Genomic DNA, 25,834 nt, shown 5'->3' with positions numbered 1-25,834 from the left:
TCTTTGTTTTGAACTTTGCACCACATTGAGTGAATAGCAAAATAACAATTTTTAAGTTAGACCACAGCCTTTCCAATATTTTCTGGTGCTCATCTTTAATGGAAAACTAGCTGCACTATTTTCCTGCTTAGGCCTTGTGCAAATTAACATAGAGCAGATTAACTATCTCCCAAGTTTATACAGATTTTCTACTTAAATGTAGAGGGGAGAATAGTGTTCCAACTTTAATCAAGATCACTTGACACCCATTTGAAAAGGTAAAAAGCAGCCATTAGAAAGAAAACTGGAAAGAAAGGGTTTTCAGTATATGTGCAAGGGGTTTATTTGTTACGAGACACTGAAGTTGAAAAATTGGCTGGTTACTGCAATAGTTTGTCTTGGCAAGTGTGTTATGTACATGTGTGACTAAAAGAGTTATGTACTTTTCTCTCCTTTCAGCTTTGGGTGGTGATTTTTAATGTCTTCCTTCCTCCTGAATTTTAGGTGTGCGGTGATGGCATTTGGACTGCAGCAGCAGGACTAGATTATTCTCTCTTCTTAGCAGATGAGAAAGACTTCCAACCTGGATTATACTACTGTGGCCAGGAGACATCAACAGAAAAGAATCTGAATGAAAATAGCTGTACTAAGAGTCCAGTTTTGTTAGTAGCTTGTAGTAAGGTGAGTACAGTCAGTACAGATCATACTGGTGCTCTTAGGAAACAGCACAGTGCCGGTGGCTCAGTGAGCCTTGGTGCTTGTAGTCAAATGAGGAGCACATTGGATGGAAGGCAGAGAAGAGGCCGGTTATTACTGTTCTCTGCCTGTTTCTTGGCCTTCCCTTCTGTTTGAGGGACAAGGAAGTGTTTCTAGTGTGTTTAATCCATTTCCTTCTGTCTGTGTATGCTGCAGAAATGCACTGGTTTTTTGTGCCCTGTTTCACCAGTCCCTGTGTTCGGTCTTCACTGCTATTGCCCTTCACTTTCTTGTCGCTCAGCTGGCTGAGACCACTGGCTGCTCTGTTCCATTGCTCCATTCCAATATTCTGCCTCTTGTTTGTGGGTGGGCAGAAGGTCCCTGTGAGTTCTGCACCATCCCCTTCCCTACCTGTCCCTTTCACGTGAGTGCAAAGGGAGATCGGAGCAAAAATGTCCATTTGATGTTAATGGGAGACAGGAGGTGCCCCTACACAATTTTTTTCATGAAGCTGAATCTTATCTGTGCCTTGAGGTTGGCATGGGGTAGGGGTTGAACTCTGACTGCATGTCCTCTTCCAAGTTCTTTGTGTATAGTTTCAGACCAACATGAGTTTAAGGTAACAAAGAGGGAATTGTGAGGGTAGAGAGTGTCTCTGCCTTAGCTCCTCTGGGTATCAATGCTATTTCCCTAATCCAAGCAGGATAGCAATTTGGGAAGTGTTTTGAGGAGGGACAGAGATGTAGACACTGGGTCTGTGTCTGTGCACGCAGACACACACTCCCCTGTATTCCTTCTGTAAGACTGTTGTTAGCCATTCCCTTCTCTTCAAGGCTCTTGTGTATGAGAGTTGATTGCCTGTTGAACAACTTTGGCTCAGTGTTTACATAAAAATATAATAATACAAATTATATTATAAATTTATATAATGATACAAAAATTAGAAATAAAAGTAGAGCTCAGACTCTATGGTATTGCATGGAAGCCAAAATTAGTGAGGAACCACACTTCATTAGTGGCACTTCTGTTGACCTCAGAGAAGAATTTTGCTTTGAACTACTGTGGAAAGCAAATACTACTTTTAGTAATATTGCAGTATCAATAAATTAGCATTTGATCAATGTTATCAATAAATTGACATATTCCAGGTCCAGAAGAGACCAGTCTAGAGCACAGTTGTAGTTCTAATAAAGGCGTGTTCTTCTCTCTTTGTATTTAATAGGAGAAATGTATGATATTATGATGCTATTTAATAACATTGTCGATACAAGCATATTGCAGTTCTAAAGTGACTGAACTTAAGGTCACTATCTCTTAAACATGTAATGGTCGTATGAGCCACCTTAAAAGGTGGTCTGTTTATTGTCTTTTGGCTCTGTCAGAGTCAGGAAATGAACAGCAGTGGCTGTAAATGTTCTTCAACTTCTGTCATTGTATTGTATTGTATTAAGCCAGTATTGAATGGGTTGTTTGTCACTGAAGGCAATCAATGCTTACTATCACTTAGTGCTCTTCAAAATACGCTTTATTTGCATTACTGTGTTTTAAATTGGAGTGTCAAAAGAAAGACATTAAAGCTGCTGTTTTTTTTCTTTTCTCTTTTTCATCTTTCAGATAGGGTACATAAGCAATGTGATAGCTGGTGGTGACAACTGTCTGGCCTTAGTAGACAAGAACGTGATGGGATATATTGCCAGTTTGCATGAGTTGGCTGCCACTGAGAGAAGATTTTATTTCAAACTGAGTGAGATCAAATCTCAGGTTCTTAGACCTCTTTTAGGTTTAGGTAAGGCCTTCTTTTAATGTTTTCCTTGACACTGTTTCCCCTACGTTCCACAACCAATTTCTGTTATGTGAAATTTAAAAGTAGTTATATATTTTTGAGATAAAACTAAGGTCTTGCTTTCTCTCCTGGTTGGATGAAGAGGTGAAATAGACAGTTGCATTTTGACAGTGTGCATTCTGTTAATATTTGCACTTTCCTGATGGTTTCACCTGAAATACCTTCGTTATTTCAGCTGTATTTAGGCCAAAACTGTTGAATTTCTGATTCTGGATAATGTAGCCATGAGGTGAAAGTGCTGATAAAACATCTAAACAGCACCATGTTGAGATTCTCTCTGGTAATGGGTGCTGCTCTTTCATAAGGTAAGCTAAATTGCTTTCTGGTCTGTTACAGATAATTTGGGCAATGCAAATACAATCCAGTTGTTGCAGGAAATGGCAAGCAGGTTCAGCAAGCTGTGCTATCTCATTGGTCAACATGGAGCTTCTTTAACTAGCTTTCTTCATGGAGTAAAAGAAGCCAGGAGCTTGGCCATCCTGAAGCATTCCAGTCTCTTTTTGGATAGTTACACTGAGCAAGTATCCAATTCCCTCTCATCTTGAGTCTCTGCAGGCTTAATCTACTGACTGCATCAAGCCCTGAGTTAAGGGAAAGTAGGTCATAAGGAAAGCTGTGTAACTGTTGTATTGTTGTGATTAAGAAATGTATGGGGAGTTTTACACAAATGGTTTCATTTTGTAGTGAGATGTTTTTCCAAGTCTTCACCAGTGGAGCACACGAACAGCATCACCTTCCTTTGTGTAAAACTCTGGGTACAGACTCTTCCTTGGTTGCTGCCTATAAGCCTAAATACTCATCACTTGTTAAGGGTCTTGTAGTATAATGAGATAGACTAACTATTGCTAGGCTGCTAATTAAAGCTGCCTTTGGGGATTTATTGAAGTTACAAAATGCTTTTTCAATAGTCATTAACTAAAGATTCCAAAAGAAAATTCTTCCATCCTCATACCTATTAAGCAGCTGGCATTACACTTGTCACCTAAAAGCTGGAGCTGCTATAGTACTCAGAATTAAGTCTGGATTTTCCTGATTATTGTTTTTAATGGCTTAATGCTTTTGGGAGGGAAGATCTATGCAGTCAACTTGTTTTCTGTCTTTCCTGTCAGTAACTTCTAGTTTCTGGACTATTTTATTTAAATGTGACAGAAGTCTCATCATACTTAATACTTACAGCTTTTTGTGAAAAACAGGTGCTTAACAGAAAGTTTAAAAATGTCATATCTGAATGTAGCCTTGGTTACCAGATACCTGAAAATATCTAAGGAAACAAAATTTTGAGATTAACAACTTCACTTGTTATGCAATAGTTGTCGACTTTGTTACACAGTAGCAGTTTGAGTGGACAATTAGTTGCACTTTTTTTGAACACGGGCACAGCCCGTGACATTTTTGCTAGGTCAGTGACAAACTTATGCTGTGTCATCCTAAAAGAAGCTTCCATCTCTGTTTATCATGTAGATTGCATAGATAATTCTAAATATGTATTTTCATAGTCTTCAACTTGAATTTTTCTTGTAACCTGGATTTTCAAAATTGGTTTTCATTACTCAGAATAGAAGGGTTTGATTTCTTCTTCCTAGAGACTGAAATACCTAATCTCTGTTCTCACTACTGCTTGTTTTCTGCTCTCCCCCTTTGCTCCCTATTGCTTACATGTTTTTGTGTGTATGGCATCAGAACCTCAGCATGATGCCGTGAGCATCTTTCAAGGATCAGTCAGGCAACACAAGTATAATCTGTTAAATGGGCTAAGCAGAGACCTCTTGCCTTGGAGAAAGGTGGTTTTTTGGTTTTGTTTTTTTTTTTTTAATGGTGATGGGAGAAGTCATAGAGTGTTGAATAGCAGGAAAAGAGAAAATTCCTCTCTTGAAATTTCCATCTTGACTATAATTAGAACTTAGCAGTACTATATTATTGAGACAAGTGGTGTGTTCTGTACATGCCCAAATCTGAAAGAAACAAAAATAAACTTAAAATATGCCCTCTGCATTGTAATGGCAGCAGAAATGTGTAGAAATGCATGTTCAGTGCTTCATGTGGAAGGTGAATGCCAAGTGTTCAGTAACACTGAGTGTTGCTCAAGTACTATATATCTTGTGTAGTAAAAGATATTATAGATGGCATTATAAACTTTTGGACATTTCAACAGTTGCCACTTTCAGGGATGTTTTCATTTTGTAACTGAAGATGTTTTTCTTTCCTATATTAGGTATTGTACTTCAGTAACAAACTTCCTTGTAATGGGAGGATTTATGCTCCTAGCAAAGCCTGCAATGTAAGCAAACCTTTAACGTTTTTGGGACATTTTTATCAATGAGCAAAGAACTGTAAAGAATGGAGAGTGTATGTGTGTAGTGACCATGCAGAGACTGGGTCTCAGCATACTTGAGTACACTAATTTCTTTTCCTTCAGATAAAGTTACCTCCTCTTAACTGTGATAAAAATTTAGGTTAAAATACTGCTGCATTCTGCTAGTTCATCTTGAAGGTGAAGAAAGGAGGAATAAAGCTTGCTATTGGAAATTGCTTCAAAGAAACAGAATTCAGATAATGATTTTTTGAAAGCTTTAGATAATGATGAACATTTAACCTCATTTATTCAGTGTTAGTTTTTATTCTTTCAAATATGGCTGTCAAGAAAATATCAAAGAGAGTTAGCTACAGTAGGTACTGTGAATTCATTCTCATTTGAATACTTTAAGTTTATGGAAGTGCTTTAAAATGATGCAAAAATAACATTTCTGCACATGCATCTTCTCTGCCTCTCAACATTTCTTTGCTCCGTTTCATGCATAGATGCTGTAAATATGAGGAAGGAATTGTATTTTAAGGCCTGAGACAGTACAATTGAGGTTTCTAGATCATAAAGCTTTTTTCTCATTTCTGTAGTATTTTTGTCTAGGAAATAAAGTAATGACGCTGGATCTCTCACCCTAGTGCTTTGAAGAAGCACTTTGTACTGAGGGTAATTTTAATTTGTCTGTGGAATTGCTGCCTTTCCTTCTCTCCCAAATTCTGTAATCTGGGAGTAAATCCATTGATGTTTATGGAGCGCTTTGAATGCAGTGTAAATTATGGTATTGGAAGTTCTTGGAAACGCAGGTACCTAGAACGAAGAATATTCTGCCCTTGAGGAGCAATGCCAAAGTCTCAATACAGAATCCCCCTGCAGAGAGACCCTGAGAATTTTTTTCCATTTGTCAGGATTTTTAGGGTGACTTAGAGGAAATCTTAGTTTAAGTATAAGGTTGTTTATAGTTCATACTGAAATCACCCATGCTGAATTCTTCACATCAGTTGTCACTGTTGGGTGTCACAGCTTCTGCTACTGCAACCAGGCTCTCATTAGGTAAATAACACTTCAGGGAAGAGATGTGCAAGTTTTGTCCTGCTCCTTGCAAAGGGAAGTTAAGAATATCTTCTCTGCTGATGATGAATTTTTCCCTCACTCTCTCCCTGAGGGGCACTGTCTTAAGTAAATGGTTGATGGTGTCAGCCCGTCCTTTATGGATGTTCTGCAGCATGAATGCATTAGATGTAGTCCTGACTTTAAAAAAAGTGCCAGCTTCAGTGCAAGTCTCCATAGCTGGCAGGTTTTTGAGCATGTCCTCTAAAAGAGTAGACAAGCTGTAGTGAGTGTTGTCTGTTATTGTTTGATGTTTTTCAACAGTGAAACCTCCATGCGAAGATCTCAAAATTAAGAATAGTAGGCTGTCCAGAGGCATAAATTTAAAATTAGGAAAAACAGTCCACTCTCTAAAGAAGACTTTATTCCTAAGGCTTGTTCAATAACAGAGTTCTTAAATACCACCAGCAGACCTGGACTAGATACAGTATTTTGTGTGAGATGGCATCTCATTAATTGGTGTAGCATTCTTAGGGAGCCTGCTGTGAGCTCTGATCTGTTTTGCTCTCCCTGGGGTCTGCTCTCTCAGCCTCACCTGATTCTTGCAGCTTGTGGTTTAAATGTTTCCCAGCTGGATGTGTTTCAGTGCAAGTGTCCTATGTGCCAGCACCAGTGAGCACACACAGCAAAGGAGAGGGAAAAATAGGTGTGCTTTCCTTTTAATGAAATCTTGGGTTTGTGTGCTAACATACTTTCTTCAGAATAATTTCCCTCTTCTCTGAGCTAGATTAGTTCTCCCTCTTGGAAATCAGACTGAGGATTGAATAGATTTCCTGCCTTTTTTTGAGGCAGGATGTAATTTTTGCAGTTAGGGGAAGAACTGCTCAGTTGCCTTGAACAACAGCAGGGAAAGAAATTATTTCACTGTATTTGGAGAAGTGCACTAGAGCAAAGTTAAGATTCCTTCAGGCCTTCTTGTATAAATCAGCAGTGTTAGAAATGTACTACTCTAAAAGAAATGGAGAAGTCTTTCCACCTGTTTGATCTTTACTAATCGAGTGGTAAAGAGGAAAAAGGCAATTGGTTACACTCCGAGTGAGCAACATAGTCAGCTTCCTTCAGCCAGTTTGGTGACTGAGCATATGAAATTTTTAGAAGTAAAAAACAAGTCTTGTGTTGTAGTTTTAGCTACATGTCTTTACTGCTGTACTTCCTCAAACCAAGTTGTGAATAGATGAATAATCAGCATGCATTTGCCGTTATAATTTTTATTGGTTCGTGATCCTCCAAAAACGGACACTGTGGGCTCATTTACATAAAACATCACTGATGCCTAAATGTCTTTTTTCTTCTCTTGTCTCTCTGTTTCCCAATGGTCCCATCATTTAGAGACTTCTTGAGCAAAAACCAGGAGCTGTTACAGAAACTGTCTGAAAAGAATGAGGAAAACCTGCAGCTAGTGGAAGTTTTGAATGCTCTGTTTTTCATGCCATTCGGACGACTTCATGATTATGCCAGAACTTTGCTAAAGCTTGCTACGTGTTTTGAAGTGGTAGGATGGCTTTTCTATCTATTCAGTAAATGCACACATGAAACTTGTAGCTTGGAAGTAACTGTGTGAAGCAAATACCAGGTAATAAGAAACAGTTTATTCCTCAGAGGAGCTCCTTCAAACTTGTATTTGCTGCAGGGAAGATCTTGTGGATTTATTTGTATGATCTTACACCTGCATAGATCACGTGACAGGTAGAAGCTTGTTACCCTGCCAGAGTCTGGTTGTGTGCCTGAGTGCTTAATTGCAAATACATTGTTTTCATGTTTGCCTGTTGCTTTTCAGTTTCATCTAGCATTATTGCTGTAGTTACCCTAGCTGTAAAACTCTACTAAAACCACTATATGTATATTAGGTAGACTTTTACCACCCATTTAGATGTATATAATTGTTTTGTTTTGAAAGAAAAGATAACTAAACTGGAACAATATCTACTTGTACATTTAGCCCAATATAGTAATTTAGAAAATTGTTCCTGCAGTTATGGACACTACCTCTGGTACAACTTGTTAAGCTGCAAGAAAGTAGATCATGGAATTGTGTATTAATCTTTCTCCTTGTAACATTCAGGGACTGTCTTGTGATTTTTAAAAACTATCAGCACACCAGCAGAACATGTGACCAAGAAAATAACTTTGTCTGCTCTGCTTATTGCCCAGACCAGCTGTCATGCACTTAGTGCTAGTTTAATAAAATGAGTAGTTGTATTGCAGCTTGGTTAGTGGTGTTGGTACAGGGGTTCAGAAACACCCTCACCTTGTGCCCTACAGGCATCTCCAGAATACCAGAAACTGCAGGATTCTAGTTCATGTTACGAGAGCCTTGCTGTCCATCTTAGCAGGAAAATGAAAGAAGCAGAATACACCCTTGGCTTCTGGAAGACCTTTCCTGGGAAAATGACGGTATGGTGACAATTACCAGTCCATTAGCAGCTTGAATCTCTTGCTCTTAGTGCCTGTGTTTATTACTGATGCTGCTGTTCCAGTTGCACTTGCTGTTTTTTCCAGCTGGTGTTGCTGTAGTAGTCTTTACTTTAGAAAGGTTGGGCCTTTGCTGTAAAAGACTAAAGCACTTGGGTCACAATCAGTGAGAAGTGGGATTATTTTGCCATTCTGCTCTTGACCCCCACAGGACTCCCTGCGGAAGCCGGAGCGGCGTTTGATCTGTGAGAGCAGCAACCGGGGCCTGTCCCTTCAGCACGCGGGAAGGTTCTCTGTCAACTGGTTCATCCTCTTCAACGATGCTCTGGTGCATGCTCAGGTGAGCCAGCTTGCAGCCAGGAACAAAACCTTTTCTCTGCTTCAAACAACATTTTTCATACATGTTTTTCATACAGTGAAGTTTTTGCATCGTAAAAATAAATCTGAAATTATGTGTCTTTTTAACATTCGATTGCATTGCCCTGTAGCTGGCATGATTTCTGTTGGCTATTTCTTGAAGCAAAGTGGTAGAAAGAGTCTCTAATGCTCAGTTTTTCCTAGTTCTCAAAGGGAAAAAAGAAACCATATGGAAAAAAAATGAGGCTGGGTTAATGGATCATTAAGTGGTGACATTTCCCTTCTCCCTTCCAACAGTTCTCTACACACCATATCTTCCCCTTGTCCACACTGTGGGTAGAAGCTCTTTCAGAAGAAGCTGGTAATGTGTGAGTATTCTTGCTTGTGATGCTGAAAGAATCTGATACTTTGGGAGAGAAGATGAGCATTTTGTAACCAATTATTGTGAACTTGAAGTGGAATACAGTGATTGCAGCCATGTCTACCCTTTTTTCTTGTTTCAGAAAATGCATTTCTGTCTTTAAAAAAGTTTTGTAAGCATCAGAAAGGTGCTTACACAATAAGATTGTCGAGAGGGAAGCAAGTTTTCTTTGCCACTGCTCCTTTTTATTGCTAACATAAAGGGAATGCTAGCTAGGGCAGGGGAGAGAAGATACAGTATCAATGCTCTAAGAAACCTTGTGGTTTCAGGATGGAATGCCACAGATTAAAGTACTTTTCCCCCATGTAGGAACGGGTTGAAGATTACAACACCCGAAGAACAATTTGTTCTTGTTTCTTCAACACCACAGGAGAAGGTGAGCATTACTACAAATTTGACACAGCTTCGGTCATACAAATAAGGCTTTTTCCCCTACTGTGAAACCAGTCTGGGAGAAGGATTGCCTGAGTATTTCCCAAGAATGAAGTCTTTCTGCTGCTGAGTGTGCAGCTGGCTGTACCTGGTTCCTGAGTGTAGTAGTGTTGCAGTGCACAGCGCTGTGCTGAGCAGTGCCAGGGACGTGATTGTGCTTGCTGTAAAGGTGAGAGTCGGCGCAAAGACAGGGTGTTGGCTGAATTCTGGGATGAACCACTTTCTGTTTCAGACCAAGTGGCTGAGGGCAATAAGCCAAGCAGTGGATCAGGCCCTTAGAGGGACTTCTGACATGATTCTGTACGGAGCTGGTGGGAATGTGCCAAGACAGGAACCTCCTATTTATCGCAGTGCCAAATACACCTTCTACAAGGACCCTCGATTTAAGGATGCTGTTTATGATGGGAGGTGGCTTTCAGGAAAACCTCATGGAAGGTAAAAGCATTGGAATGGAGCTGTTGAAAACAAAATGAAGTGGTTGCTGTCACAATAAATAGGCTCACTTGCAGAAGGTATTTGGAAAGTGCAGAGTGAACTGATTATCTTACATATTTGCATGGGTTTGTATTTTTCTCCAGAGGGATCCTAAAATGGGCAGATGGCCGAATGTACTCCGGGACTTTCCGAGCTGGGCTGGAGGATGGGTAAGATACTCGAACTACTTGTGGGGCCAGGCAAGAAATACTTCTTGTTGTAGGAGAAAACAACAAAACCTTCTTAATTAAAGGTTTTGCGGTGAATCTTACTGACCTTTTCTTACAACATAGTGATGCATCTTCTCTAGAGTTTTCTTTGGTAGAGCAAAGGTTTAGTAATTCAGCATAGAGACAAAATCTTGAATTGAGATATCAGGGTTTGGGTGAAAACCAAGGAGAGTATGTGATCCTGATGATGAAAAGAATTAGTACAGAGGAGACTGAAAGTAGACTGAATGGAAGGTCTGAACATTATCGTGTTATCTGGTGAAAAAAATAAAACCACTTGAAAATAACTCAGTGTATTACACAGCTTTGAATTAATCTGTGGACTTCACTGCTAAGAATCTGCTTAGATCACTGTTGAGGCTGAGAGATTAACTTATTTGCAAAGGCATTTTTATAAGCATCTTGGGAGCAGACATGTCTGTACTGGGCAGGATAAAAATGTATGAGGAGATCTGTTGGCTTCTAGATGTATTTTCAAAATATTGGGTTGGAGGGGAGATTGAAATGGGGTCTGACTGCAGGCAACTTTTAAGAATTCCTCTTGGCTGTTGGTATTATGTCAAACTATGAAACAAGATTAGAGTTTTGGTTATTTGTAACTAAGTGTAACTAATCCTGGAGATTTTTAGGGTTGTTGGAGATGGAAATACTGCAAACAAATCCCATCCAGAAATAAATGGATTAGTATTTAGCTGTAATTGCTGAAATTATCAAATGTGTTTACTTGTATTTCAGCATGCATGTTATAGTCTCAGCACTTAATGGCAGTGTTGAGTCAGGAATGCTCTCAGGAGAACTTTCAGAACTGGATTTTGATCTCCTCAGGAGATTAAAATCAATAAATACAGTTGTGTATATCATTCTTTTCAGGTATATTGAAGTTGTGAATAATTCCTTATCACTGAGCATAATTGGAAGCTAGCATCTTTTAAAAAAATCTTTTCTGTAGCTATACATGTCCTCATCTTTGCCTGGAATAGAGTGCACTTGAGTTATCAGGAGCTGAAGAAAATAATATCGGTAGAAGCAGTGTTAAGTTTTGAAAAGATTCATGGCCTGAGAAAAATGCTGCAGTGTGGTTGTGAGAGCAGTATTTACAGTGTCACAATCAAACAGGAGAGAGCAGTATGGACTAAACTGACCTGGAATTGATGCTGGAATTCTTGCTTTCTCTTATAAAAAATATCATCTGTGACTGCTGTAGTTAGAGATGCACAAAAATGAGAGAGAGCATTCTGATTTTAGAATAGCTCTGTGACATGTATCTGCTCTGTTAATGAACTGTATTGGTGTTACAGCTGCTTCTGTTCCGTCTCTGCACTGGCAGGTACGGTGAATACAGAGTGCCTAACAAAGCACTGAATAAAGAGGACCATTACGTGGGATACTGGAAGGAAGGCAAAATGTGTGGGCATGGAGTGTACAGGTAACTTGGGGCACTTGTGTTGCTGTCCCTGCACGGCTGCAGCAGAGGAGGGCTGATGCTCTGACCCATCCTCTGTGTGTCACTTTCCTACATCGCAGACTGGTGGTCCTACTTAGTGTGGCTGATTTTCTGCTTTGCTCACAGTGCAACTTGTACAACTTGTACAGCGATCTGTTATTAATGTCTGCTCTAATATTACTGCCACCTTGCAATAAGAGAGCATTCTTTATTCTGAGAGATAAATATAACTTCCAGTGGCCTTGCTTGTTGGGCAGAGAGTGGCTTTGAAATAACAAAGCATCTAAAGACTTGTATTAAAGGATCGTTTTTATCCCAAACATACTTTACCTGTAGTTGCTGCTCGATGTGGTTGTAATGCAGTTCCTAGAAGGAAAAAGAGAGGGTTTATCTGGGGGAGGCGCCCAACAAAACAAAGTCTATCAAAAACTCCAAAGCCAGCCCCCCAGTGGAGCAGTAGATGGTAGGAGTCTCACTTGTTCTGGTGGTGTTGTTGGTGTTCCAGCTACGCTACGGGCGAGGTGTACGAAGGGTGTTTCCAGGATAACATGCGGCACGGGCACGGGCTGCTGCGCAGTGGGAAGCTGACCTCTTCTTCTCCCAGTATGTTCATTGGACAGTGGATCATGGACAAGAAGTGTGGTTATGGAGTTTTTGATGATATCACAAGGTAATGCTTCCACAAATCTTAAAACTTGAGTATGACATGCAGTTGGCAAAAAGAGTAGGAAAGGATTTGATTTGTTAGTACCAGTAATAGTGCATGTTTTTCTGTTTTTCTTCTTTGTTGCTGGGCTTTCTGGGTTGACAGCTAAAGATGGGTGTAGGAAGTGCTTTGTGGTGCTGCTTCTGGAGTGAATGGTGGAGGGAATGCACTGCTTTTTTCTGTCTTGCATTTCTGTCCTACTCCTGCCTAAAAACTAGTTCTGAATATGGTGTCTTATTGAGGTGTCTTGTGTTGTGTATGTGCTGAAAGTGTTAGGAATTCATGTGAGGAGTATTCTTTCATCTCAGGCCTGTGAGACTGGGTTATTCAGTGACAGATAATGAATTTCAGTCCATGCTCAGGTTTTCCATTAGCTTATTCTGCCAATGCAGTGGAGGGAAGATATTTCCTCTCAGGGCAGATTATTGAAATTACGGTCTCAGAGACAGACTTGCACTAAATATTTGCAGTAAATGAACCCTGAGCACACATCAGTATAGTCTGTCTTTCAGTCACCAATTTATTGGTTGTTTTCCTGGAAAGAGCTTTTGGTAAAAGCCCAAGGAACTGTTGTTGGTTTAACTATATGTCCACTTCAAAAGCCAAGCAGGCCAAGTCTGTAGTGTGAAGGGGGATATTTTTCTGAAACAGAGCTGTTGTTACATCTCCAGCTATTTCCTGATGTCAGTTTTGCATCTAGTCTTGCTCAGGGGTGATGGTTGTTCTTACACTGTAGTGCCAAGATGTCTCTGCATACTTTCTTTATTCATTTATTTACCTAGGAAAATAGATACCAGCTTTTCTTGCAAATCCTCTCACATCCAGAATTTGTACATGTAGTGTTAATTCATGGTGAAGGAGTGTAGCATTTGCTTTTCATTCCAAAGCTACTCAAACATGAGTGAGCTGCCCTGATATAGTTTTACTTCTGGTCTTGGGGAGGTAGTCTGTGTATCTTTGTGTCCTCAGGATTTTTCTGCACTTATTCTGCAGCCCAGACAAACAAGGAATAGCTGCAGACACTCTATTGCCTGCTGTCATTGTTGGAAACAAGTATTTGAACAAGTGGGACTTGGAGTTCCCATCCTGGCAGCCGAGCATGTGGAATCTCTCTCCAGGGCCCTTCACCCAGCAGAGGCCCCTGCAGTTGGCAGGATGAGTCATCAGACAAACTTCCTGCTACCTTATGGGGCCAGTCAGCTGGGAGAGACCCCTCAGCTTGGGTTAATGGTCTGGCTTACTCTCTTTACTGTAAACATAGTTTTTCCTGAGTACATTTCAAGGGAAATGCTTGGTAACAACCAGGATTATATCAAATCAATCACTAGGTTCCTTCTAAAAGCAGAAGAAAGGCCTTGGCAAGTTAATTTTTTATTAATTGTGTGGTGAAAACATCACGTTCTCTTTCAGAACCTGGAAAAACAGGTTGTTATAGAATATTTGGGACTTGGACTAAGTTTCAAACAGCTCTAGCCTGACATCTGTGCACTTATATACAGAAAAAGAATATATTTTTAATAGTCTGGAAGAGGCTGATGTTTATTTGTAAGCAATCTTTAATTGTCTAATAAATTTTTTGATGTCATGACCTTTTTTAGGCTGTTACACAGAAACTTTCCACAATATGAAGTGTTTCTTTATTTGCACTCTTAATATTTCAAAAATGTCATGTAGGACTTTCTAGGTCTCCCTCCTACTCCCGAAGAACAGCTTGGGTTTCTTTTATTTTTTGTTCTCTTCAGTTTGAGTCACCTGACTTTATGTAAAAGAAATAAACTTTGGCAGAACAAAAACTGCTCAGGTTCCTTGGGGTGTGCCCTGGGCTTAATAGGGCCTCAGCACTGTTTCAGCTCATCGGCTTGCTTGGATATGGCCAATTTGAAATGTGGACGAAAGAAAGTTCAGTCTAATTTATTTGTATCAAAAAGACTGTATTTCTATGGAGCTGGTGAAACTAAACTGACAGACCCAAAGCAAGTCTCTATGAGACTCTTCTGTTGATTTCTGTAATGGTCAATTGTGGCTGTAAAGCCAAAGAAAGACTAAACTACTGTTTAGACTGTGTTTTTCCTACTTCATTTTTCTTCAGAGGAGAAAAGTACATGGGAATGTGGCAGGATGATCTTTGCCAAGGCAATGGTGTTGTGGTTACTCAGTTTGGACTGTATTATGAAGGAGCCTTCAGCACAAACAAAATGATGGTGAGTTGGACACTGACCCTGGGCTTAGGGACTTCTCTAAGTGTGGCAGCTTTCTGAGGCACATGAGTGTGTGTTAGGCTGTGGAAACCTTCTGTTCTTCTAATCTTCTGTTGTCCGTGGTTTTAGGATTGTCTTTATTATCCCTGCTCTCTTTTACCTAGGACTACTTCAGAAAGTGCTTAAAGATTACTGTTTGATAAGAATTAGTAACATGTGCATCTAAATCTAAAGCACATCTTTAGATCTGTGGTCTGGCCTTCTGTTATAATTACTGCTCTGTGTTCTTCATGATTCTTTATGTAGGGGACTGGAATTCTGCTTTCTGAGGATGATACAGTCTACGAGGGGGAATTTTCAGATAACTGGACTCTGAGTGGAAAGGTCAGTATTACAGTTATCACTTGTAAACTGTTACCATCTAAAAAATAAAATGGTTGTAATTTGGTTCCCAATGGATTTTAAATATTTTTTTATTATCTTTTCTTAAGGGAACATTGACCTTGCCAAATGGAGATTGTATTGAAGGTCTCTTCAGTGGAGAGTGGGGATCTGGAATAAAAATCACAGGAACCTACTTCAAACCTAGTTTGTATGAGAATGAGAAGGATAAGCCTAAAGCACTGTGAGTGTTGAATAATAAATAATTTCTCATATGGTTCACTAATACTTAGGAGCAGAAAGATAGCTTTTTTTAAAAGACCAGTCAAAAATACTTCTTACAAAGAAACAGTGAGGTTTTGAAAACATTTTTCTTCTTTCTTGCTGCTCAGGAAGTAAGATAAACATATTTTTGTAGTTATTCTTGCTTTAATTTCTACTTGAATATGCAAATAGAGGCATGAAATTTCAGGACAGCTGATGTGCTGCTACTATGCTGTAGCAGTCTCAATTCTATTATTTTTTTTTATATTGGAACTGACTGATAGAACCTGAGTCCACAGCTGCTGCTGACTTTTGAGCTCCTGAGAAAGACTAAGTTCCATTAGAGCGGTTAAGTTAATCACAGGCCTCTCTGCCTTCTCTTCTTGTTAGCAACTTGATTCATTAAGTGTGTCATTTTATACTGCCAGTGGGGCTATATTTGGACAGAATTGACTAGATCCTTCACCTTTTCCAAACAGTGTGCAAGAAAACAGAAGGCTGCTGATTTGCAAAAGAGCATTTTAATACCTTGGCAAAGATCACTTTGAAAAGTATCCATAAACTTGTCTGTATAGCAGATGCATTAGAGCAATTTGCTTAATTATTTCTGGGGGAAAAACCCCAAAGCATATTTAAGGTATAACTGATACATCTTTGAGTAGAAGAAACCCAAGTGAAGACTTGATAGCGAGATGTTGGTATGTGGTAGCACCATGTAACGGTTTAGCAATTCCTGAATGGGATTCAGTATCTTGGAAGCAGGCTCTGAAATTTCAGATTAAAATTGGAAACACGGCTCTAATACTTTTGCACAGATTACTTCTCAGTTGTCTTCCTGAAGCTTTCACTGGTAATTTCTTTTGACAGTGCTGACACCTACAACAGCATGCAAGTTAAGCAGGGCCTCCCTGCTGAACTGAACACTTGCAGCCTTCGCAGCTGTCTGCATTTTACCCCAGTAGGGAGTCTATGAATAAATGTATGTACATATTTTTGAGGATTGCTTTTGAAATAAGGGTTTCATCTACACTCTTCTGACTGTCTTCAAGTTGAAAATCTTCTGGTATAATTTCTGAAAAGGCTTAGAGCCTACTTTTTTCTGCTTTGTGAAACTGGCAGCATGGGGAAATACCTGTGTTGCTAGTTCTCATCTCAAATGTGCTGGAAGAAATAGTTATGAAAGGTCTGACAGTTTCTGACACTTGATTTAAATGAAGATAGAACTGTTAACCCTGACAGCAATTACTTGTTTTGAGAAAGCTTTTCAAAGCCCTAAATTTCATTATATATCTGAGATATCTTTATCTATATACATGGGAAGAATCTTGGTTTTCTTCTGGTTATAGATGATTCCTGAGCATTGTCTGGCAGTGAAAGGATGCCTGAGCTGGTTTTGCTCTCTATCAGCACATCCCTAACATGTCATGCAGCATTATCTGTAGCTGCTGTTTCAGGCTCAGAAGCTGTGTACCCATCCTTGGTATTTATGTGGGTAGCTGTGCTAGTTCTACACTCCATGACAACTTGGGACTTACCTGTGCTGCAGTCCTTGCTACATGAATGTGTCCTCAGTCCTCTGAATGAACACTGTAGTGAAGATAAGCACCAGCCCTTTGTTGTATCATTTCCTGGAAGGCTGCAAGAAAGAGTAAAACAAGCCAGGTTCATAGCTGTTCTCTCATTAGTACTGGGCTCTAACTTCATTCTTAGTGATAAAATTCGGTTCACAGTAGACTGTTAAGTCTGTCAGCTTTTGGTAAAGCAGTGTGAGAGATTAGATTGACATGGGTGGTTTTCAAGCTGAAAGTGTCGTCTCATTGCTATTTGATTTTAACAGACCCACTGGTCATTTTATTAGGCGGAAACTTGGGATCCTGGCAGTGGCCCCGGATGAGAAATGGAAGGCAGTATTTGAAGAATGCTGGAACCAGCTTGGTTGTGAGAGCCCTGGCCAGGGGGACAGATGGAAGGCTTGGGACAACATTGCGGTGGCTCTGACCACCAACCGACGGCAGCACAAAGACAGGTTGGCTCCTAGAGAATGTCAGCAAGCAAAACAGGATGGAGAGGGAAACTGCAATTGCACTCACTGTAAACTAGAAACTGTGACTGTAAAGTTCTAGTTAAAACAGCAAATCCCAAGCGAAGTCATAAGCTTGCTGCTCTGCACTACAAACCCTTTCAGGGACATACTGATGTTCATTACTAGTTGAGTTGGTAATGTCAGGGCTTTTTTTTCTCCATTGTATGTCTCAACCTGTACAATGTCTGTCTTTTTCAACTGCAGCCCGGAATTACTGAGCCGCTCACATACTCAGACACTGGAAAGTTTGGAGTTCATTCCACAACACATTGGTGCCTTCACCCTGGAAAAATATGAAAATATAAAAAAATATTTGATAAAGGTATTGTGACTAAAATGCTCACATAATAAGGCATGGCAAGCCATGACATCATTGAGAAGCAATTTCCTAATTGCTTACATATTTGTACTCTTGTAATCCATAGTTCATGCTTGCTCATCACTTCTTAATATATTGAAGTCCACAACTAAGACTAAAATAATGAATTCTCTCTTAAAGCCACTTTCTGTTTAGTTGCTGTTTTCATTCTTTAATGTTGGATCCCAGTAAAGCATCCTGAAATACTTGCTAACTTTTGCATGTTAATTTTAAGAATACTGGACAGATGACCAATCTAAGTAGTAGTACAAGTTCTTGTACTGCCGTGATTCCTATAAATTGTGTTTAGCTGACACAGAAATTTTATAATCCAAATGGCAGTTTGTTAAATATAGCTCATTTTTGAGGTATTTGTAATATTTTTTGAAAGCCTGTTGGGTCTCTCACCCATGTCTCTTGGATTCCATTTATTTTACCTTGTCTGCCATTGACCTACCTGACTGGCCAATTAATATCCTTTGTCTCAGGCTTGTGATACTCCTCTCCATCCCTTGGGCAAGCTGGTGGAAACACTGGTGGCTGTCTACAGAATGACCTATGTTGGAGTGGGAGCAAATCGACGACTGCTGCAGGAGGCTGTGAGAGAGATCAAGTCCTACCTCAAACGCATCTTCCAGCTGGTCAGGTAACAAGACTCATTTCCACATCAAACTGCTGCTGAATTCATTAAAGTTGTCCCATGTCCTGAAGCTGTCTAGTGTTCTGACACTAGTGTCTAGTTCAAAGGTGCTGGCATTGTCACTTAATTTTGGGGATTGCTTGTATTTTCCTAATCTTTTTAAGGAGTCTTGAATATTCTGTCAGAAAAGGAAAAACTGAACTCTTTACACCTAGCATGTTACATCCTACATTGTACTTCACAATGGGGCTGTAAGCAGCTCACCTGGAATATGGATTTACAATTTAGTGTCTGTGGATATCGGTCCTGTGCAAAGACAGTGTTCAAAGGGTGTTAGAACACAAGTGAGCATAGGGAATCCTAATGTATTCCATAAAGTGCTTACCAATGTGGCATTAAAGTTCTTGCCAATGTGGATGAACAGTCTTTCTATGAAGAGCTGGCTTAGATTCTTGAGAATAATTTTAGCTTTAATTGTGCCCTGCCAATCCAAAAGCAGAAGTACTCCAAATTAGAAGTCTTGTCTGCAAGAAAGTGACATTAATGGAGGGAAGGTGTCCTTGGCATTGGAGGGATTGGCCTTCCTAAGTTTTCTTCCAGGGAGCTGGCACTGTATGTCTGTTAGCTGTGCTGTCTTAGCCCACCATGTATTATTTCTGCTGACTTTTTTCTCTCCAGTCTTGCCTTTGTGCCGAGATCTGTGGAAAGGTGTTGACATGGACTCAAATGCTGTTACCTGTTGCCGTTTAGGTTCTTGTTTCCTGATCTCCCAGAAGAGGGCAGCACAATTCCATTTCTGGCAACGGAGCCAAAAGGAAGGCGATCGTTTTGCAGTGGGAAATCTGATTCCAGATCAGAATCTCCTGAGCCAGGGTACATAAAAGAAAAACAAATAAAAACTAATGAAGCCTTTATTTTATTTGTTGCAATTTTTTTTCTTGGGTGGGGGAAGAAAGATAAACAATATTCAACTGATGGATCTAAGCAGTGTATTTTTATTGCCTTTGGTTCTGATGACAGATTCTGATAAGCAAACTTCCATGTTATGGTTGTGATAAGCATTTCGTGTTGTCCATGCAGTGCTTCTTTACTCAAAACTTGCTTTTGTCTGTTACGGGTAAGCAAGTTAAGGTTTGCACCTGGGCTTCAGAAAAGTATTTGGGATAAGAGCACTGGAGGTAGTTTATAGTCTAGTCTTATCAGAGTTGCTATTTGATGGATTTGTACTTATTTTTTAGTCTTATCCCGTGTAGAATAGGATTGTGCTACATGAAAGATTTGCTCCAATGATTTTCATTCAATTTTTTTAGATAATTCGATTTTTTTAATGTCTTCCTCTGCAAACCAGCCCTTCTCTTTTGTTGCAGCTATGTGGTAACCAGTTTTGGCTTGCTGCTCCCTGTCTTACTGCCACGCCTCTATCCCCCTCTGTTTATGTTGTATGCCTTGGACAATGAGCGTGAGGAGGACATTTACTGGGAATGCGTTTTGCGCCTGAACAAACAAACGGATATGGCTCTTCTCAGCTTTCTCGGAGTGCAGGCGTGAGTGTGCTGCAACAGTAAAACAGAAACTGGAACAGGTTATGGCATGCAATTACATACAGCAACTAAAAGAAAGCTCCAGTTTTCTAAAGTATTTTCTCTGATTTAAATGCATCTAAACATACCTCCAAGCTAATTAGAAGGGTTGAGAGTGTGACTCAAACCTTCCCTCTTCCAAAATGGGGACGTGGAAGGGATGGGAAGGAGGTACAGACTGACATGGTACAAAAGCAGAGTGAGACATTTCAAATCAGACAGTTTTCTGGATACCTGTGGGAGGTGTAGTTGATCCTGTAGGATGGGCTGTTGTGTCTCTGAACACGATGACTTCATTCCTGTAATGCGAAAAATACTTTTAAGACTGTGTTCTCTCAGTGGACTGTGTTGGGTTTCTTGCAGGAAATTTTGGCCAGGAACTGTATCCATCCTTGGAGAGAGTAGAAAGGTATGTTCATTGGGCCTTGTTTAGATGTTTTGCCCAGTGCTTCATTCAAGAAGCTGAAATCATCAAAGTCATTTTTGGCCAGGCTTTTTGCTTAAATGTGCCATGTTATTATATCTCCCTTAATTTCGCCTGAATTGAATACTGCAGTATTTGAATACTACAGTAATGACTTAGCATGGGCACTGGACTAGATGATCTCCAGAGGTCCCTTCCAACCCCAGCCATTCTGTGACTTCTTACAGTGGCCCTCAGTCCAGCTTTGTCACTCACTGACTGACTTGGTAAGGAATTCAAGGGACCTTTGCTTGGTCTCCAGTTATGAAAGTGTGAGAATAAAAGTCTAACAAGGAGATTTTCAAGCTGCTTTAATTAAGAGGTTATATCATTATATACTTTCTGATTAGAAAAAATGTATAGTTTACAGTTCTTAATCATTATCTTGAAATGATGGAAGAGGCTCAGCACTGAACAGTGGGGGTGCTGAACCTACCTGATAAATCTTACCATGATTACACAGGTATCATCAAACACAAAAGACGCCTGCTTCGCCTCTGCTGTTGAATGTTTACAGCAAATCAGGTAATTCTCTGCAATTTGTCTGTCAGTGTTTTATTGTTCCTGCTAGAGTAGTATCTGGTTTACTTGACTGGGATCTTTTACATGTCACCTTTTTTGTTCACCTTTGTAAGAGAAATCACCAAGACGTTTTCCAGTTCTGGGTAAAAATGCAATTTCTCCTGCTGGGGAATGAAGTGTTGCCTCATAAACACGACAGAAAGGTGTCTGTGGAGCAACATTTAGAATCAAAGGCATAAAGATGTCTATCAGATACACATGAGAATTTCCAAACAGCTCTGGTAAAGTGACCTAAGCATGGGAGACTTTACTGTGTCTGTTATGCAAGAACTTAAGAAATTAGGAAATTAAAATATTTTAGAAAGGAATTTTTGCCCTTTCACCACTGTATTGAAACACCATAGAAGTGTGAAGAGAGTCTCACTTGCAGCAGTGTGCCTTGGTGTGGTGTTGTAGCCTGGGTACTGTGCGGCCTTGGCAGCCCTGACTGCTGCAGTGTCCAGTCTGACTGGCCTCCATGGGCAGGGCTGTGCTGGCCAGCAAACTCTTCCTGATACTGTTACCCTGGTTTGCGTTTGCTCTCCAAATAGTACCACATTTACCCCAGCTGACAAGTTGAAGGTGATCCAGCAGACTTTTGAAGAGATCTCCCAGAGTGTACTTGAGACCCTTCAGGAAGATTTCCTGTGGTCCATGGATGACTTATTTCCAGTTTTTCTCTATGTGGTGCTACGAGCCAGGTAGGCACTGAAGGTGGCATCAGTCAATAGCTGAGCATAGGCAGTATGTGTTAAACACTCCTGCTGCTTGTTTAGGATTAGTTACTGGCTTTTTATAACTATAAATTTTCCAATGTGACTGTTTGCTTTGGCCAGAAAAAGTCTTGAACAGTTTATTGTGAAAAGGCCCTGAATTCAGAATTAAGAAACATAATACTGGCAACTTTTGTTCCCATGTTCACTTTCCCCCTCTCACATGTGGCAGGATAAGGAATTTGGGGTCTGAGGTGCACTTAATTGAAGACCTGATGGATCCCTATCTCCAGCATGGGGAGCAAGGCATCATGTTCACTACCTTGAAGGTATGAAAATTACTCAGAGTTATTAAAGGCTTTCTTTGGACATAATCAGCTTTTAGCAATGAAGATAGCTTAGGACAATTATATGAACATTAGGGTATAAGTTCTTTGACTTTTTTAATTGAAATTTTTTTACTAGGATAGGCAAGGAAATTTAATGTAGATCTTTGGATAACCTCCTAATTGCAGATACTGCTAAGAAAAATGGTGCAATGTGTAAATGTGGATTACTCAAAGGTAATATTGGTTGCTGTTGAACTTTTCTCTGCTCACCTGGAGCTTGTCATTCCCCTACAACTTAACAGGCCTTACTCTCCCTATAAACTGAAATTAAATGCTTCTTTGGAGATTAGCCACTCCTTTAAAGTTTAAGTCTAACATTAAATCAAGACTTTTCAAGAATGCAGTTTTACGGTAAAAAAATACTCTGTCACTTTCCACATTTTATTAAGTATTCTTCTCTTTTTAAGTATGGGAAAAGGAGGAGAGTATGTTTGGAAGAATATCCTGTTGTACACTAAGACATTCATAATGGAAATATGTTGTTTTGGTACCTCAGAACTCTTTATCATGTGGATCTTGGGACAGTTCAGCTCTGTGGAGCCTTTTAGTGGTGATGTTTTGGAGGGATGCTGTTAATCTGAAACTTAACCTAAAAATCTTAAACTGAAGTGTTAGGTTATCATGATTGTATTTTCTGGCTGTGCAAACTCAAAATAGTTGGGTCCAGAGGACTTTTTTAAAGACCTGTTAGTTTCATAATGTTGCAAAAAAGGAAGGTTTGCATTGGTTCAAATTTACTAAACAACCTGCATGGTGGAAGCAGAAGTAGAATTTAATTTGTCATGAGACCAAGTGCTGTCTGAGACATTTATATTAAGTTTCTGATCCTGGCTGACCTGACCCAGTGCATATTTGAACCTGCATTTAGAAGTGACTGACTCTCAACAGGAGGTCAGGGTGATGGAAACGTTTGCTTTTCAGTCTGAGTGCTTTTGAAATGCTTCACCTCTGCATCATTGTTCTTTTAAAAAAAATTCCTTTTTTTGGGTCCTTCTGTCAGAGGGCAAAGAGAGACTCAAAATATATCAAAGATATACTTTCATCTTGGCATAGCTAGGAGCTGTGAAAGTTTTGACTCCCAAATCATGTTATCTTGCTTGATTAGGATGTAATTTGTAACTTAGTCTCCTGTTGCTCATTTTGCTAGCTTACATATCAGAAAGTTCTCATGTGTTAAGTTCATCATGAGTTCATCACTGCTTGTAGAGAGCCTTGTCCTCTGTTTTCTTGCATAAAAAAAAAACAAAAACCACAACCTTTTTGTGTGTGATGCTTTGCTGTGAACTGGCACTTGCTAATCTGAACTTTGTTTTAACTCAGGCGTGTTACTACCAGATTCAACACGAAAAGCTTACCTAGACCATCATTTACAACCTGCCTCTGTGGGATAATCTGCTCAGTGGAGCTTCACTAATAACCACTTCTTCTGTGAAATGGCTCTTAGAGAATACGTGGTTATAGTTCTGCAGCTACAGATGAAAATACTCAGTTGTTTCTTCTGAACTCTCAGTTCTAAGATTCAAAAACTGGAGCCAGAGGCCTTTTGTGAAGTGGTAATGAAGTTAAAGACTTGGTTTGTCAAGTACCTACCAAGAAGAAATACTTTCCTATTCTAACAGAAAGATTACTTAATCCTTTTAAATTAACCATGCTGCACAAAGGCATGGCATCTACATAGAACACACATGAGAGTCTGGATGGCATGGCTTCCGAAGCAGTGGGTTTCTTTGTTATTCCTGGTTTGTAAGCAGAAACGTTTAAAGGGAAAGAATTGCACCACAGAACCATTTGATCTTCCTGAATTAAGCTGTATGTTTGTTTATTTAAGAAAATAGAAATATGTTAGTATTTATAATGGGTACCTATAGTGTGTTTGGCTGTAACGGTTTTGACGCATCTGTGTTGAACAGCATTGCTGAATGCAGTATTCATGTGCTGTTGTGGAAATAATCACACTGTTATGGACTTCCCTGTTTACTAGAATTGTAAATATACAGGCATTTACCATTCTTTCTGTTTATGAAATAAATAAAAGGCACTGACCACTTCAGATTTTGGCACTGAATGAAATGCTGTGCAGTGTTCAGTTTGTTTACTCTGAGGATGAACACTTTCTGTCAGCCCTTGTGGTAGGAGGTGAGAAGGGTGAAGGGTGCTCTTGAACAGATGTGCTGGGTTGACCTTGGTTAACACCATGTGCCCACCAGGCTCTCTCACTCGCCTCCTCAGCAGCAAGTGATGTCCAGCCCCTTCCCAGGAAGCAGGGCTCAGCATGCAGAGCCATTGCCCCAGAGGCAAACTTCTGGCACCAATGCCAGGCCCTTCCCACTGCAGGGAAGCTCCCGGCCAGTTCACCCCGCAGGCTGCATTGGGGTGGCTGCTCCAGCGGGTTTGGAACTGCTGCCACTGCTCCTGGTTCTGCTGTGCTGAGCCAGAGCTGCCTCTGAGGCAGAGCTTCAGTGCTTCCATGCTTCCCCCTCGGAGCAGGACACACTGGGCTGTCTCTTGGCACTAATTACAAGGAGTTCCCCCTTTGGGAAAGCTCCCTGCAGTCCCTTAGCACGGTCCTGATCACACGTGCTGGAGCAGTTCACCTGGCAGGCTGCAGAGGAGTTGTTTCCCTGGGGAATCTGGGGGGGGGAGTGTTCTGTGGCTTATGGCTAACTTCATTTATACCAATAACACTGGTGGGTAACTAGAGTATTGTAGGGGCCAGGACTGGCTCCAAAATATAAGAAAGGGAGGGGAAATGTAGTTTACAGAATGGTATAATGGCTTACGTTAGAGTGCCATAGATAATGCTTATCATAGTTTGAAATACTGGTCATGGGTTGTATATTGGCATCTAAATGGAAAGAACCCATATGCCAAAATACTGTTGTGTTGAACAACAGCTGTAATGTAGCAGTTTTCATAATAAAGTGATTGGTCTTTTTGAAGTTATTTCTAGTTTTATCTGAGAAGGGAAAAGACTATTTCTGGAACAATGATATTTAAAACTTTGTTAAACTTGCCACAGACTATACTGATGAGGGAATATAGAGAGTGGACTTCATGTTTACAAACAATTTAGTGTTGGCTTAGTCTTATTTTTTAAATTATACTGAATAATTCAAGGAGAGATAAGCAATAAAATGAATAAAAAGGAAGCTCTAAAAACTTGAGAAGAGGGGAAGAGACACGACTAAGCATGAAGAGCATAATAAAGGATAAGGCAGAATTCAAACACTTCACCTTGCACTAGATGCAGCCTTTCCATGCAATCACTCTTGGAACTCCATGTAAAAAAAAGTTAACTGAAGCCTGTAGGAACCAGAACTGTCCTTTGAAATGGGCTGTGCTGAACAGCTGAGTAAATCACTAGCAATAATTTTCATCTGCAGAAGATCTGAATTCAGGATTTATTTTGCCTTTTGTGGGACTGTAACCATATAAAACAGATTTGGGATTAGTTTTTTTCCCCTGTAACTGCTTTGAATTAGCATTTGTTGTATTTGGATATTTCAGGAGAAAGGTCATATGAAACAAAACATAATATTAAAATCCTAAGTCCTATATTGATTCTGTGCCTTAAACTAAAAATGTAACTAGAGAAGGGAAACTCCGTAATATTCCTGCCTTTCAAGAACAAGGTGTAGCTACAAATATGTAGCAACTTTAATGGTGTAACTTCATTTACTGTGAATGGTACAAAGCTGAGAAACTCAACTGGTTTGCAAACTACACAACCCAAAGGATACGTCTGCCTTTACACACATAAACACAGAGAGGGGTATGTATATATACAGCCATTCTCTTAGA

The 25,834-nt window shown here is 39.9% G+C and overlaps 1 protein-coding gene across 1 annotated transcript in view; it reads left to right on the top strand.

Annotated features, from left to right (window-relative positions):
• ALS2 (alsin Rho guanine nucleotide exchange factor ALS2) overlaps positions 1 to 24,103 on the top strand; it is a 34,442-nt gene extending 10,339 nt beyond the window's left edge. Inside the window, exons 8-33 of the mRNA XM_066322601.1 lie at positions 484 to 660; positions 2,290 to 2,461; positions 2,855 to 3,035; positions 4,731 to 4,796; positions 7,257 to 7,419; positions 8,190 to 8,321; positions 8,551 to 8,679; positions 8,994 to 9,064; positions 9,427 to 9,493; positions 9,782 to 9,984; positions 10,128 to 10,193; positions 11,581 to 11,679; positions 12,203 to 12,367; positions 14,493 to 14,604; positions 14,908 to 14,985; positions 15,093 to 15,226; positions 17,105 to 17,272; positions 17,534 to 17,651; positions 18,176 to 18,333; positions 19,078 to 19,200; positions 19,695 to 19,871; positions 20,271 to 20,316; positions 20,834 to 20,895; positions 21,483 to 21,632; positions 21,877 to 21,973; positions 23,354 to 24,103. Coding sequence (XP_066178698.1) covers positions 484 to 660; positions 2,290 to 2,461; positions 2,855 to 3,035; positions 4,731 to 4,796; positions 7,257 to 7,419; positions 8,190 to 8,321; positions 8,551 to 8,679; positions 8,994 to 9,064; positions 9,427 to 9,493; positions 9,782 to 9,984; positions 10,128 to 10,193; positions 11,581 to 11,679; positions 12,203 to 12,367; positions 14,493 to 14,604; positions 14,908 to 14,985; positions 15,093 to 15,226; positions 17,105 to 17,272; positions 17,534 to 17,651; positions 18,176 to 18,333; positions 19,078 to 19,200; positions 19,695 to 19,871; positions 20,271 to 20,316; positions 20,834 to 20,895; positions 21,483 to 21,632; positions 21,877 to 21,973; positions 23,354 to 23,392 — 3,153 coding nt within the window. The 3' untranslated portion in view covers positions 23,393 to 24,103. The remainder of the gene's footprint in view (positions 1 to 483; positions 661 to 2,289; positions 2,462 to 2,854; positions 3,036 to 4,730; positions 4,797 to 7,256; positions 7,420 to 8,189; positions 8,322 to 8,550; positions 8,680 to 8,993; positions 9,065 to 9,426; positions 9,494 to 9,781; positions 9,985 to 10,127; positions 10,194 to 11,580; positions 11,680 to 12,202; positions 12,368 to 14,492; positions 14,605 to 14,907; positions 14,986 to 15,092; positions 15,227 to 17,104; positions 17,273 to 17,533; positions 17,652 to 18,175; positions 18,334 to 19,077; positions 19,201 to 19,694; positions 19,872 to 20,270; positions 20,317 to 20,833; positions 20,896 to 21,482; positions 21,633 to 21,876; positions 21,974 to 23,353) is intronic.
• Positions 24,104 to 25,834: the final 1,731 nt, after the last annotated feature.

Source organism: Sylvia atricapilla, chromosome 7, assembly GCF_009819655.1.
Source record: "Sylvia atricapilla isolate bSylAtr1 chromosome 7, bSylAtr1.pri, whole genome shotgun sequence".
Taxonomy (NCBI): Eukaryota; Metazoa; Chordata; class Aves; order Passeriformes; family Sylviidae; genus Sylvia; species Sylvia atricapilla.
Note: the sequence above shows the minus strand (reverse complement) of the source record. Positions and strands in the feature narration are given on the sequence as shown.